Source organism: Eptesicus fuscus, chromosome 7 (assembly GCF_027574615.1).
Source record: "Eptesicus fuscus isolate TK198812 chromosome 7, DD_ASM_mEF_20220401, whole genome shotgun sequence".
Taxonomy (NCBI): domain Eukaryota; kingdom Metazoa; phylum Chordata; class Mammalia; order Chiroptera; family Vespertilionidae; genus Eptesicus; species Eptesicus fuscus.
In genome coordinates this window covers 77,228,748-77,244,502 of record NC_072479.1, presented here as the reverse complement: position 1 = coordinate 77,244,502, position 15,755 = coordinate 77,228,748, and the positions used below count along the sequence as shown (strand labels likewise).

Below are 15,755 nucleotides of genomic sequence, written 5' to 3'. Positions count from 1 at the left end.
ATTTATTTATTGGTGCAGGAAGTGTCAACTTTGCGGGGGGGCGGGCGGGGGGATAATGGCCTCCTGGTTTTACACTCAAAATAAAAATAAATTTAAAAGGCACACAGAAAAGCCGAGACCGGTTTGGCTCAGTGGATAGAGCGTCGGCCTGCGGACTCAAGGGTCCTGGGTTCGATTCCGGTCAAGGGCATGTGCCTTGGTTGTGGGCACATCCCCAGTAGGGGGTGTGCAGGAGGCAGCTGATCGATGTTTCTCTCTCATTGATGTTTCTGGCTCTCTATCACTCTCTCTTCCTCTCTGTAAAAAATCAATAAAATATATATTTAAAAAAAATAATAATGAAATAAAATAAAAGGCACACAGAAAATACATATTTTTAGATTCCTACTATCTTGAATAGAAAATGTCAATTTAAAAAAACTAACCCTATTTCCTTATTCACTAATGGACTTGTTTATCTCAGCATAGTTGAAAATTAGGATCTTTTCTAGTTTCTCATTACTTATTTTTTCATAACCTAGTAGTTCACACTCTACTTACACATTATAATTGCCTATAAAACTACTAGAATTATTTTTAAATGGTGTACATGTGTTTTATATGTATTTAAAGCTTTCCAGGATATTCTAACATATAGCCAAGGTTAAGAGTCACTAAAGTTCTTTCTAATTCACAGGTAACATATTTTATCCTCAAAACAACCATACTAAACAGGCATCTCCACCTCAAGATGGACAAACCATGGCTCAGAGAGGCAAAGTAATTTTCCCCAAAGTCACACATCAAATTAATGGCAGAGGTAGGGTTCTCATAGGCTTATTCCATCTACTAACACATTTGCTCAAATTTTGTAAGTGCTTATTGTAGGACAGGTATTGTGCCAGGCAATAAGAAATGAGAGAAGAAATAAATGTAGCTTTTGGCTCTACTATACACTCCACTGAGCCTCCCTCGCTCTCGGAATGGCTGGGCAGCGCATGGAGTTGGACAGTCTGGAGCAGCCAAAGCAGCTAGTTTTCTAAAAGGGACTCTGGTGGCTCCGAAGTCCAGAGGCTTTGACTGCTGCAAGCCTCTCTTCTAGTCCCTACTCAGCACTGACCCCTCCCTAGGGCTTATCCAAACTAACAGCCCTCAGCCTGTATTACTCTGGTAGCCTGTCCTATCAAAGCATATGTGGCTGGGGAGAGTACCCACAACTGAGTTTGAAATTAGATCAGTATTGGGAAACGGAATGCATGCAGCCCTGGTCTAAACGTTTCCTGGTTGAAGATATTTACTCTCATTTATTTCCTTAAAAACTGGATGTGTAATATTGGTGCTCTCTATAAATCAAGTTGCTTGGTACATAAGCATACGAAGGGAATGATGTTGGATACTAACTTCTAATGCTGATTCAGAAGAAAGGCTTGTTCTCACGCTATTAAAACATACTGCTGAGGCAAAACTGGTTGGGAGGTCAGGAAGAGCTGAGAATTCTAAACGCATCAGAATATTTTCTTAAATGTTTTAAGATTAGTGATTACAAAGAGACTTTAAAAACATGTTTCAGGACACACATTTGCTGAACGTCACCGTCACATTAATGTTTCTTTTCGTGTAAGAATCCAGGAAATAGAATAACCTTTATTGCGATATCCTCTGACTCTGCAGGACGGAGACGTCGTGCTGATTGCTCATAGCTGTCCAGGTGATATCTTCCAGGCTGTTTCCTGTTTATAGTTTTTGGCTGTTGCATTCCAAATGGAAAAGAACACAAGTTGAAGCTTTATGAAAAATTGAGGTTTGACTGAACTCACATTGCTACTTCTCCACTTGAATTCCAAGAAAAAGAAACAAGTAAATGTCATATTTAAATTATTTCACTGGTTTCTCCCTCCCCCCCCCCAAAAAAAGGGCAAATTATAATGAAAAAGTGTTAAGCTATAAATTTAAGTTTAATTCCCAGCTTTTTAAGAAAAATGGAAAACACAAAGATATGTGACTTGCAAAATGATGGAAGTTAAAGTGCCAAACCCCAAGCTAGGTTTTGGATATCATTTCTCCAGCCATTGGATGAAGACACCCAGGCAATAAAGAACTGTGTGTCATGTCAAAAGGCAAACACACTAATTCAGGTTAAACCCGAATCTACTTGTTAGGCTACCAGCTTGTAAATGTTCCAGCACTCTGCATCATGAGGATTTTGAATCTCACATATTCACTTCACTTAAATCAGATTGGGATAATATCACCTGAGGATCCATTGTGGAGTGAGAAAAGGTATAAAGAACTAGGAATTTCCCCGACAAACATGCATATTATTTCATAAGGAAACCCCACAAGCATTGTAAAATGATCTGGTCTTTATCAAATACTAGAGGCCCAGAGCATGAAATTCATGCACAGGTATGGTCCCTAGGCCTGGCCTGCAATTAGGGCCATCTTCCCTAGTTGCTGGCAGCCACCCGCCCCCACTGCCACCCACCCCCGGTTCCCCGTTCGCCATTGGGCGATCGGAGCCTGCTGGGTGGGAGGGGGGGGGAGCAAGAGGTCGGCCCCCCCGCCCCCCGCCACCCCTGTTCACCGGCCCCACACCCCACCCCCCACCAGTCACCCTCTGTGTAGTGACCAGCTGGGCAGGGGCCTTGGCCTGGCCCCGCCCATCCCTGGTTCCCTGTTACCCATCCAGTGATTGGAGCCTGCCCTCTAGGGGAAGGGACCGAGAGGTTGGCTGGCAGGGCGATCGGGGCCTGCGGGCTGGGGACAGCTCCTGCATTGAGAGTCTGCCCCCTGGTGGTCAGTGCGCATCATAGCAACCAGTTGGTCCGCCATTCGGTTGATTTGCAAATTACCCTTTTATTACACTGAGTGGCCAGATTATTATGATCTCTGAACGCATAATAATCTGGCCACTCAGTGTGTGTGTGTGTGTGTGTGTGTGTGTGTGTGTGTGTGTGTGTGTATGTGTGTGTGTGTATTATAGGCCCGGTGCATGAATTTGTGCATGGGTGGGGTCCGGCCAGCCTGGCCAGGAGAGGGAAAATGGGCGGTTGGCCGGCCCACCTGCTGGTCAAACTCTTGGTCAAAGGGACAATTTGCATATTAGCCTTTTATTATATAGGATATACACGGAGTGGCCAGATTATTATGCATTCAGAGATCATAATAATCTGGCCACTCAGTGTATATAGGATTATAGCATTGTTCTTAGTCAAATGACTAAAGCATTTATAATAATAAAAGCGTAATATGCTAATTAGACTGGACATCCTCCCGGATGTCCTTCCAGATGACCTTCCAGATGCAGCTGGGACTGTGAGGGAAGCCTGGGTCCCCGGTGCCTGCCAGTGGCCGGAGGGAAGCTGGTGCTGGCAGCCAGGGGAAGAAAGGCCTACTCTTGCACGAATTTTGTGCATTGGGCCTCTAGTCCATAATAAAGATGCCAGCTGACATTAAACAGTCTTCAGGTACCTAAGATGAACCTAAACTGTCATAACTAGAAATTTTGTTATTCTCTAATTTTGAGTTTAATTTCAAGGGATAAAGACAATTGACTAAAGAGAAGGTAGAAAATTCTGATCTGTAAGCCTCTAATATAAAAAAAAGTTTATAAGCTCAATATTTAAATACCTTATAGAGATTGTAAAGGCTAAATAGTAATATACTTTAAAACTGATAAACTATATATAAAAGCAAAGGGTTCTAGAACTGTTAAACTTGGAGGGGGGCTGGAATTGTAGATTTGGCTTTTGGAAAAAATCCATTGAGCTTTACTATCATAATTAGGAATGTATTCAAATTATCAGTAACTTAATCCAAACAAGATACTGTTCTTTCTACTTCCATCATTGGTATATATCAACTGCATGTCACTCCATCAAATAGGCTACATGCAAATAAATTCACAGATTAAAAAGTCGCTAAGAAGTATCAGTGTTTTTGTCACACAGAAAACACTCAATGCATTTTAACTTAAAAAATAAAAAAGAGTGCTTATGAAATTTTATTTTAGCTTTGTTTTTCTTCTCACAGTCCTCACAGATGACCCTACAAGTACATTGTGTGAGATGCTATAGGACGTCACTATCATTTAAGCTAAAAATATTTTCCACACAAAATAGGTCTATACCTATACATATATTTAATGTTTTCTAGAATAATTCTATAGTAGGATTGCCCCCAGAGGTCCAAAAGGAATGACTTCATGTTCTTCATGAAACTAAAGAGAGGGTGGGAGGAGGAGATGTGTTGACAGAGATTTGAGTCGGAGTTCCACAGATGTAATTTGAAGAGACTTTGGCTCTAGAATGTCACTAATTCTCCATGGAGATTCTACAGCCAAAACCACTTAACTCTAAGCTTTTACAGAATACATAGCATCTTAAGCGTTCTCAAGAGGAGTTTCCATTAGTGTTATTTTCAAACACACAGCTTTTTTAACTCCATTTTTAAAAGTTTGTCGTTTGTGGTTTGGCCCATCAGCCGTGATGAATGACCCTGAAAGACATCAGAAGTCCAGTCTGGTTTCAATAACCCTGAAGATATTAGATGCATTTGAAGGGGATTCTTTTTTCATTCCAAAAATCTTTTCTCAGTTCAATCTTTCTTCTATCCCTCATAGCATACAAAAGATTCTTCATATTTCCCTAACTCCACAAACTTGACCTCCCACAACCCCTTTCTCGAGGTCATCTCACTCTGCTCATCCTCTACAGCTCTGAAATTAGTTCTTTGGTAATCTCCTGTCATCCAAAGTGTGACAAGGCTGTTCTAATCAAATGCTTCACTTTCCTGCTGCCTCAAAATGTGTTCTTGTCTTTGTGTTCATATCCACACAATAGCAAGCAAGCATTTTGAGGCATGTCCACAAACATGGATGGTGATTCCTTCTCAGACAAAAGTCACACCTGCTCAATAAAACAACTTAACAGAAAGTAAAAAAAAATAACTTCAGAAAAGCAGAAAAATAACAACAAACCTAAATATAGCCAAGTGCTCATCTTAATTGTTTTCAGTATTTTTAAACATGATGTAAAGAAAAATTTAAGATTGATTGACTTCTGATAAAGGCTTTCCAAGCCTCAATCAATTCCAGTCAGGAGATTGCATGTGCATTTTGGTTTGGTTACATATATGGTAAATCCATTCACATTTTTCTCTAAAAGTAACATGAGTAACTAATATTAACTTATACCATAACTCATTTTAGAATAACACCTTTCTGTTTTACTGTTATGAAAATACATTATTAATTTTAAAGTCTTTAGAATTTTTCAGACATGTCTCTCAAGAGTCTAGTTCCATTGACTAACGGCTAATGACTCATATCTTTACACCTCCAATTGCTGATTTCTATTCTTGGATGTAAACATATATTTCAAGTTTATCATGTGCAAAATATACCTCTTGATTCCACCTCAACACAAACTTACTCATTTCTCAACCTCTGGATATCAGTTAATGGTTCCACCATCTACCCAGCAGTCAAACCAATAACCTGACTCATCCTTGAGTCCTCTTCCTCCTTCATTCCCTCCATCCAATCTATTAGCAAGTCTTTGTAAGCCCAGCCTAAAGAAATAAATTTGGTCACTTCCTTTCCAGGTCCACTGAAACGCAATAAAAACTAATTTCGACCATTATTTCTTTCCTATTTTATAAAGACCTCTTTAGTGATCTATCTGTTCTACTCTTGTCTCCATTGACTACTTTCTACCAAGTAGCCAAAGTGATCTTTTAGAAATATAAACAAGTTAATAGCATTCCCTACTTTGCAACTGTCTAATGGTTTTCTATTACATGCTAATAAAATCCAAATCTTTCCATATAAGACCCTTAATCCTTGTTCTTACTTTGTCCTTTCTCTTCCTTCTTTACCAGGCGTCACCGTAGTGCTCCTCTGTTCCTTGAACTTACCACATTAATTACTACTTCAGGGTCTTTGCATGGGCTAGTTCTCTGCCTGAAATGCTCTTTCGCAGAGCTTTGCAGAACAGGTGCCTACTCTTCATTCAGGTATCATCTCAAATGCCAGCTATCGAAGGGACCTTCTGGGAAATTACCACCCTCCTCCAAGTATCCCAGTCACTCTCTAATAGTTTTATTTTCTTTCCACAGCAAAAATTATCTCTCTCTTTTTTTTTTTACTTGTTTAACATCTTCTCCTGCCTTAAGAAAGCAAACTCTGTGACAAGGAGGATCTTTTCTGCCTTGTTCATTGCTGCATGTATAGGTCTTGGCATGAAGTACAGGGTAGTCAGTAAGTCTGGAAGCACAGGCAAATACATGAACCATGTCATATTACATCTAATACATGATAAAATAATATTGACTGCATTTTCAACCGTTATGTAGATACTGAGCAAGTATTTGTGTAATGGATAAATAAACTGGTTCAAGACTTAAAATACTCAAGTTTTAATTCTGGCTCTGCCACTTATTAATTTTCTGACTTTATTCAAACCATATCACATGCAAACTCAATATATTAACCTGAAAAAGAAAAATAGGTGATGTACTGTAGTGTTAAGTGAGTCAAAAAACATAATGCATCAGAAAGCACTTTTTAAACTAAAATGTGTAATACAGCTAAAAAGTATTATAAGAATATGGTACAGGAGTAGTAAGCTGATTTTGTACTATTTTTATATAAAGCTTGGGGTACAACTTCTCAATTTCCATTTGAATTGAACATGTGCTATCTTGGGGATATCAAGTACAGCATAGAAAATATAATCAATAATATTATTATAGCTATGTATAGTGCCAGGTAAATACTAGATTTATTGGGGGAAACACTTTGTAAGTTATATAAATGTCTAACCCCCATGTGTACACCTGAAACTAATATAATGTTGAATGTCAACTGTAATTGAAATATAAAAAAAATAGATTATTAAAATTTAAAAAATGTGCCGAGTCTCTCAGGAAAATTCTTTGATGACTTATAAAGATAAGCCTATTACATTTATTGACTGATTTTAGATTTGTTGTAGAAGCAGGTGTCATTTTTTCATATAGATTAAAGTGAAGCTTACAATTTCTTCTCATTGCACTCATTTTAAATCATTCATTCTTGGGACTATCCCCTATTTACAAGTTTCCATAACAAGAAAAAGCACTTACAACTCCAGTGTGCTTCTTACAGGACTCAAAAGGAAGAGAACTTTCACCAGTTCGCCAGCTGTCATCGCCAATCTCATCACTAAGGAGAAACTCATTCAACTTTTGAACACTGCAAAAAACAAAACAATCACAAAGGGTCAAAAATAAGACCAACAATAATGAAGCTCTACTTAAACAAACTCTTCCTCTCACTATCCTGTTGAGCAAGCAATTTAAAGTCATGTCTCAAGACCAACTGGAAATTCAACTCAGATAAACAAGCATCCTATATTGCCCAGGAATGATGGATTCCCGGGACCTAGGACTTTTAGTTCGAAAAATGGAAAATTTTCAGAAAAACCAGATTCAATCAGTCACCTTAAATTAGTCAAATTACTTTTGCACTGGTTTTTTGTTTGTTTGGTTGGTTGGTTGGTTTCATTTTTGGTGGGGTTTTTTTGCATTTGTATTCCTTGTCAAAGATAGTAGAGTTGGAGAGGAGCTTAAAACAGGGTGGTTAAAAATAATAATACCAGTGAGGAAAGTACTCATTATTCTAACTTTACAAATGAGGGGAAATAAAGTACAGAGAAGTTAAGTAACCTGCATAAAAGCATTTAGTGTTAACACACAGATCTGGTGTTCGTGGCCACTATGCTATCTGGTTTACATGTTATACACTGAGTGGCCAGATTATTATGATCTCTGAACGCATAATAATCTGGCCACTCAGTGTATATCCTATATTAGTGATGGCGAACCTTTGACACGCGTGTCAGCACTGACACGCGAAGCCATTTCTGATGACATGCGGCCGCATGCCGAGGATGAAACATTTGCTGTTTTTGAGGATGAAACATTTGCGACTAGAGTCTTGGAGTTAGTTTTTTCCTCAAAGTGAAGGAAAAAACTAACACTACCCGAGTTATGCTCAGTTTTTTGGCGAAGTTTGACCATCACTGTCCTATATAATAAAAGGCTAATGTGCAAATTGTTCCCTCGACCAGGAGTTCGAGCAGCAGGCAGGCCGGCCAACCGCCTATGTCCCCTCCCCGTGGCCAGGCTGGCTGGACCCCAACCATGCACGAATTCATGCACCAGGCCTCTAATATATATATATGTATACACACACACACACACACACACACACACACATTGAGTGGCCAGATTATTATGCATTCAGAGATCATAATAATCTGGCCACTCAGTGTATATTACACATATTTTCTGAACCTGGTAAGGAGAGGGCCCTCTAGAGAGCTGGTACTCAATATGTTGGCCAAGGGAGAGGGATAGAGAGTTAGAAACATCGATGAGAGAGAAACATCAACAACACCTGAAAGCTTACTAGAGACAGAGGACATCAGGCCCCACTCCAGATCTGCGCAATCAAAACATACGTTGGAATAAGGCCCCGAGATGCTTCATACCATGTTACAGTTTGAGAAACCCTATTCTACAAGAGTGGTTTGCAAACTTTCTTCACTATGGTCTGCTTAGGCTGGGCACAAAACTCATTGGTGCTCCCATCCCTCCTGCTCTAACTTTTCAGACCAATGTCACAGGATTAGAAGCAAAAGGAAAAAAAAATCAAAGAAAACAATAACAAGATTTGAAAAATCCTCCTATAAATAAAATAGTACACTAAAAAAATTCTGTGAAGCTGCAAAAGAAATGTTCCTTTTAGCATTCTAGAATGGGACAAACTGGCTTGGCACATGCAGCATCAACCACAGGGAAAATATTGCCTTTAATAGGAAACTAGAAATTATATATTTGAAATAATGGTTTCTTTTAAACTTTTTTTTTTAATTTGAGCTTGTAGTTAAGTTAATTGCCTCCAGATAGGACTAACTAGTTTGATTTTCTGACAGACTAACAAAATGAAGAAAAGTTAGCCCTGACCGGTTTGGCTCAGTGGATAGAGCATCGGCCTGCGGACTGAAGGGTCCCAGGTTCAATTCCAGTCAAGGGCATGTACCTTGGTTGCAGGCACATCCCCAGTAGGGGGTGTGCAGGAGGCAGCTGATTGATGTTTCTCTTTCATCGATGTTACTAACTATCCCTTTCCCTTCCTCCCTGTAAAAAAAACAATAAAATATATTTAAAAAATGAAGAAAAGTTAATTTAATTCAGTCTGTTGCCCATGACCTTTAAACCCTTTATGTTTACATGCCATAGAAACTATTTCCTCTCATTGAAAACATAAAGGTAGATAAAATTTATTGGGGCAATCTATTACCTTCCAAATTATATTTGCAGGGAATTAAAAGAGATAATCGCATAAGAAGAGCTCTCGCTGAATAACATTCCATTGTATGTAAATGCCACATTTTGTTTATTTATTCATCCATTCATGGTCACTTGGATTGTTTCCACTTTTTGGCTATTGTGAATAGTGCTGTTATGAACACGGGTATACAATATCTATTCAAGGCCCTACTTTCAATTCTTTTGGGTATATACCCAGAAGTGGAATTGCCACACTATATGATAATCCTATGTTTAATTTTTTTGAGGAACCACCATACTGTTTTCCACCATGGCTGCACCATGGTTCTGGAATTCTTGACTCACTTAAACATAGTGATATGACAATATGGATGAACCTTGAAGACACTATGCTAAGTAAAATAAGCCACACACACACACACACACACACACACACACACACACACGTATGATTCCATTTATATGAGATACTTAGAATAGTCAAGTTCATGAGACAGAAATCAATGGTGGTTACCAGGGACTTGGAGGAGAGGTAAATGGAAAGTTATTATTTAATGGTATAGAGTTTTGATTTGAGAAGGTAAAAAATTTCTGGAGATAGATTGAGGTGATGGTTGCACAACAGTATAAATGTACTTAATGTCACTGAACAGTGCACTTAAAATGGTTTAAATGGCAAATATACATATGTATTTTACTACAATTTTTTAAAAAAGGAATTTCAGATCCCAAAAAGAAAAATAGCTTTGGTTTGTGTACTCTTTTTGAGTCATTGCAGCAAAGCCTGGCCATACAGACTTAAAAGACAGCATTAGAAATGCCTTATGTGATGGCATTTTATTCATTTTAATGGCAGCTGTTACTTCTTTACTTTTTTCATTGAGGAATAATTGACCTATAATATTACAGTAGTTTCAGTTGTATAACATGATTATTTGATATTTGTATATATTTCAACATAACTATACAAGTCTAGTTACATCCATCAATATACACGCATATAAAAATTTTTTCTTGAGATGAGAACTTTTAAGAACTACCCTAAAAATAGTAGTAAAAGACCTTTCCTCTTATAGATTTTGTCATTCTATTCTTATGTTTTGAAGAGACTGAATTTTAAGGAGCACACTTTTATCAATCAAAGGACTACCTCAAACAATCTCACACTCTGTCTTCTTACACAAAAAAAGTACAGGGCCAGCCAAGTTCATTTGCCTTGGTAACTCTAAGTCCAGCAGCTCCTTGCACACACTACTCGATGAATGTTTGTTGAATAAATCAAAGAAGGAGTAAATCAATAGTTCAGACATTTAAGTAAAGTTGGTTGATTCAATTGTCCATTTTATATGTCCAGTACACATACAAATCTTACTGAAGCTTTTATGGAATTAATGAGCCCCATTCTTGCTGAACATCAAGAAACAATGGTCTCTGAGCATAACTGGGGCAGGGGAGAACTATCTCTATAACACCCAACTTTGCAACTCCAATTACAAAGAACAATTGTCTATCTCTCCAATGCCAAAGGTATAACATAGTAATTCCTCAAGAAATGTCTGGTGAATGAATAAATGGGTAATACAACAAGCATTTCCTGTTCATATGAGGTTCTTTCAGAAATCAGAGGCAAAACAATGATGAAAAATGCATGAATCCTGACCAAGGGTGAAGTAATTTCCACCATGCTGCCAGGATTATATTTTAAAAATCCAAATCTGTTCAGACAACAATTCTCTCTTTAAAATAACAAATGAGCCCTGACCGGTTTGGTTCAGTGGATGGAGCGTCAGCCTGCGGACTGAGGGGGTCCCAGGTTCGATTCCGGTCAAGGGCATGTACCTTAGTTGTGGGCACATCCCCAGTGAGGGGTGTGCAGGAGGCAGCTGATTGATGTTTCTCTCTCATCGATGTTTCTAACTCTCTATCCTCTCCCTTCCTCTCTATAAAAAGTCAATAAAATATATATATATTTTAAAAATAACAAATGCCACCCCTATCTTTTCAGCATCCTTAGCATCATCTACAAGCTAATCAGGATTGTACTCTCGAGCTCCATCCCCTGACTCCATATCAGATTCTTTCTCCAACTACACTCAACTACTTTCATCCCCTGAATGTACTGAGATCTCACTTATTTATTCACCCTTTCCCCTTGCATACATTGTGTCCCTCGCATAGAACATGTTTTCCCCTTTTCTTCAAATAACTGAGTCCTACTAATACTTTAAGATACTGTGAAGGATCCAACACCTCCTTTAAACCTTTACTGGACAGACTGGCTACCTCCTCTCTTGATGAGCTTCAACGATCCCCAGATATAGGCCAATTGGAATTCTGTGTAGAGCCCTATAATTGCATACGGCATTGTATTTTCATTGGGTTCCTCTCCTGTTCTCTCCAACTAGACTGTGGACTCCCTATGGATTTCTCACTACCTTTCCTCTTTGCAATCCCCAATGCCTAGCAATGTCCCTAAAGTGTTAACAATGCATGTAGGCCTACAGAGATATCTCTCTGAAGCATGGAATGGAGATTAGTAAAATGGTGGTAAATTAATAAGATGGAGATTTTTTTAAATGCCTAAAATATTTAGGCAATGCGCTGGGTAGTTTGTATGCATTATTTCATTCTCTCAACTGCCGTAAACAGAACCTATTGGTGTGCTCATTGGATAACTGAGTAGGCTGAGCTATAGAGATCCTAGCTAATGTGTTTGAGGTTAAACAACGAGTACTCCATGGCAGTGCTGGGATTTAAAAGTAGGTATACTTGAGGCCAACCAATTTGCTATCCTGCCTCCATAACCTTTATAGGTCAGTATTTTATTAACTTCCCATAATTTAGATAATTTATAAACATACTTAGGGCTTTAATTATACTGTTATTTTCTCACTTTTCAAGTTTTACTTTGAGTATTTAGATACAACATGAGTATTTTGCACAGGTATCACATTAATTGGGAATAATTTATTTTGTTGCTGGCAGTTACATATTTTTCTTGTAGGAACTATGACATTTTTGTAAACAGAGACCAGGTCAAAGTGTACGCCTGCTCTATGATAAATAACAGTAACAATTTACTTGATTGAAGATAATTGCAATAGATGAGCCAAGCATACATTCCTTTGGGAGGTACAGGAGAGAAAGGACACGAAGTTATTGTCCAACAAAGCAGAGGATTCGTTTTGCACATTTTTCCCTTGGCAAATAACATCTTTGGACACAGATGTTGCATTATACATCAAATAACAGAAACCTAAATTCAAATTATTTATGAAGGGTATAACATATCAACTTACATTTTCCTCCAGAAAAGCAAAAAACAAAAGATTACTTCCTTATAAATAAACCAAAGTGGAGAACTAAGGCGAGCATCCTGAAAAATCACTCTTATTCAAGTATTTTATTTTAGATAATAGTGACTTTTCTTAATTTTCTTCATATCTCACTCTGTTTTGCCAACTTAGACTGGAACACATCATTCTAAAATGTCCAGAAAACTCAAGTGGCGAGGAGCAATCCTAAAACATAACTTCCTCTTTTTTCCATTTTATTATATGTGTCCATTGGGGTTCCATCCAATGAACAATTTGAAGAAATTTTGTCTGAAAGCTAAACATTTTAAAAAGAAAGCATTGAACTTTCCCGTAGCAAAGAAATTTGCCTGGCATAGAAATTTCCTGCAGTAGAGACTTTGTAAGTCTCTTACATGTACCTATAACACAAATTGGGAATAGGCTGCACCCCATTCTAACCCAAAGAATTTCTGAATGCATTTAAAAATGCAGCGAAGAACTTATGATTTTCACAGTCCTAAAGAAGAGGTTTCAAAATCAGCTGACCAAAGTCTCCGATTATAAACAGGCTGTTCAACTCGCTGTGGGCCAACTGGCATCCAAGATGGGTCACGGGTTCCCAGGCACAGAAGATATGCTGAGCCTAGTCAACAATGGGAAAACACTCGGTTGGGTTCCCAGAACCAGCACACAACGGGAAAAAGCACTGGCCTCCTCTGTGGACTGATCATCTCTGTAGGACCCACAAATCAACCACGGAAGCTCATCCTAGAGAAGCAAGTTTTGTAAGCTGATTCCGTTTGGCCTATGGCTTGGGAAAGCTGGAGCTGAGCCCTGAAAACAAACTGGTCTTTATCAAACTGGCAAATGCCTTTTCCCTGGGACATGAGGACGAGAGAGTGCTATGCAGAAACACACAGGGACTATTATCCACCCTCAAAATTACCAGGATTTACTACAGCAGGATTGTATACTATGGACTCAAGGACACCCCCAGATTTTTGTTTGTTTTTTGTTATCCATACCAACTCTTAATATCCTTTTGGTATAGCCTCCTGATTTCAGAGGAGTTATCTGGTATAGATTATCAACTGTTTTCTAGCTTCACCTGCAGCAGCACAAAGTCAAATTTCAACTTAAAATGCAACCATGAGAGGGACAGCTGTTAAATGGAGAAAATGAAAATAAGGACCAAAATAGCTGACTCTGGCCATTTATCAATTTTATTGTTTGAACTAGCTTCCCTTCCAGAGCACGACCTAATTTGGAAGTGGCGCTACAAAAATCAGTCAGTGATCTGTACAAGTGTTTCAGAAGGCAGAACAATAAGGAAAGAAAATGAGGGCAGATGAGGTCTGAGAGCCTGAACTTTATACCCAACCAGCTCCAGAATTGGTTACTAATGGCATATCTTACAGAACGGGATTGAAATCATGTTAGGATACTATTGCAACCAATCAGAACTGGTTTTAGAACAAATAAGTTATTTTAAAGTTATTTGGTATTGATGTTGTTAAGCCAACATAAACTATTGCCTAAATATTTTAAATATTAAATATTTGTTTTCTTAGTAATACACAGACTTTGGGAAAATTCGCTCATTTTAAAAGACCTTACAAAAGATGTTCTACATTGCTATCAATGGCAACACCATCCCTTGTCTATTTAAGACCTCAATTTTCCAATATTCCTTAGTTTTGCAACATCTTGGCATTTCTTTCAAATGCCTGATATAAATATGATGACTTTTTATGAAACATGCTGATGTTTTATAAAATTTATAAGATCTTATAGCAAAAAGTAAAATATGACTTGAAGACTGCCTTGTGTACAATAAGGATTCATATATGGTAGACTATGGCACATACAGTGTCATATAACATATATGGTTTGGTAACATTATTATATAATACAAGTAAAAAATGGTGGGGAAATAATGTCATATCACATCTATTTTTATAGTTTTGCATTGTGAGAAATTGTGCATCTGAGGCAAAGTCTACACTGGTTAGAAATACTACAAAAGCATATTTAAAATGAACATAATACTGAGTAGTTTTATCAAGCCTTTCCATTTGCAGAGACTGTGAGCCTGGATGTGTGTTTTTTTGTGTGTGTTTGTTTGTGTGTTGTTGTTTTTTGAGATTACGATGTGATATGTTAATGTTGGTGAAAACATAAGCTGATTCAGCTTCACTGGAAAACATGAATGATACTCATAAAAAAATCTTAAAAATATGTACACCTTTGACCTACTACTCTTTCAATAGAAAACATCATAGCTACATTCATCAAGGACCTTAAAAATGTACATGCTATTAGAACTAGTATTCCAAATTATAGAAATCTAACTTAAGAAAATAATCAGACAAAAGTTTAAAGGTAAATAAAGATATTTACTTCAATGTTATATATATTATTTATATTAGGGATAGAACAAAATATTCTAAATGTCCAATAAATAGGTAGTCATTGAATAAATTATAACACTTCTAAACAATGGAATAACATAATCAGTAAACATCATGTGTTATGATCTAAATGAGGGAGAAAATAATAAAAACAGTAAGTAAAAGAGGAGTCAAAAGCTACACTTTTTAAAGAGTGGTGAGAGTGGACATCCTTGCCTTGTACCTGATCTTAGAGAAAAAGCTTTCAGTGTTTCATTCACCATTGAGTATGATGTTAGTTAGGGGTTTATTATCATAGATGGCCTTTAATATGTTGAGGTCTTGTCCTTTTATTCCTGTTTTATTGAGTGGTTTAATCATACATGGATTTTGTATCTTATCAAATGCTTTTTCTGCATCTATTGATAAGATCATATGATTTTATCTTTTCTTTTGTTATGTGGCGTATTACATTGATAGATTTTCATATGTTGAACCATCCTTGTGCCCCTGGAATGAACCCCCCTTGATTATGATGTATTATTTTTTGGATGGACTGTTTTATTCAATTTGCTAGTATTTTGTTTAGAATTTTTGCATCTGTATTCATCAGAGATATTGGTCTGTAGCTTTCTTTCTTTGTGTTATCTTTGCCAGGTTTTGGTATCAGGGTTATATTGGCCTCATAGAATGTGTTAGGAAGTATTGCCTCTTCATCAATTTTTTGGAAGAGTGTGAGAAGGGTAGGTTTTAA

The 15,755-nt window shown here is 37.6% G+C and overlaps 1 protein-coding gene across 2 annotated transcripts in view; it reads right to left on the bottom strand.

Annotated features, from left to right (window-relative positions):
- Nucleotides 1-15,755, bottom strand: part of ABCC9 (ATP binding cassette subfamily C member 9) — a 120,287-nt gene that overhangs the window by 67,423 nt on the left and 37,109 nt on the right. For both annotated transcript variants that reach the window (XM_054719223.1, XM_054719224.1), the window contains 2 exons: nucleotides 7,105-7,213; nucleotides 1,622-1,726 (listed from right to left, as the gene is read on the bottom strand). In XM_054719223.1, the coding sequence (XP_054575198.1) occupies nucleotides 1,622-1,726; nucleotides 7,105-7,213 (214 nt within the window). The remainder of the gene's footprint in view (nucleotides 1-1,621; nucleotides 1,727-7,104; nucleotides 7,214-15,755) is intronic.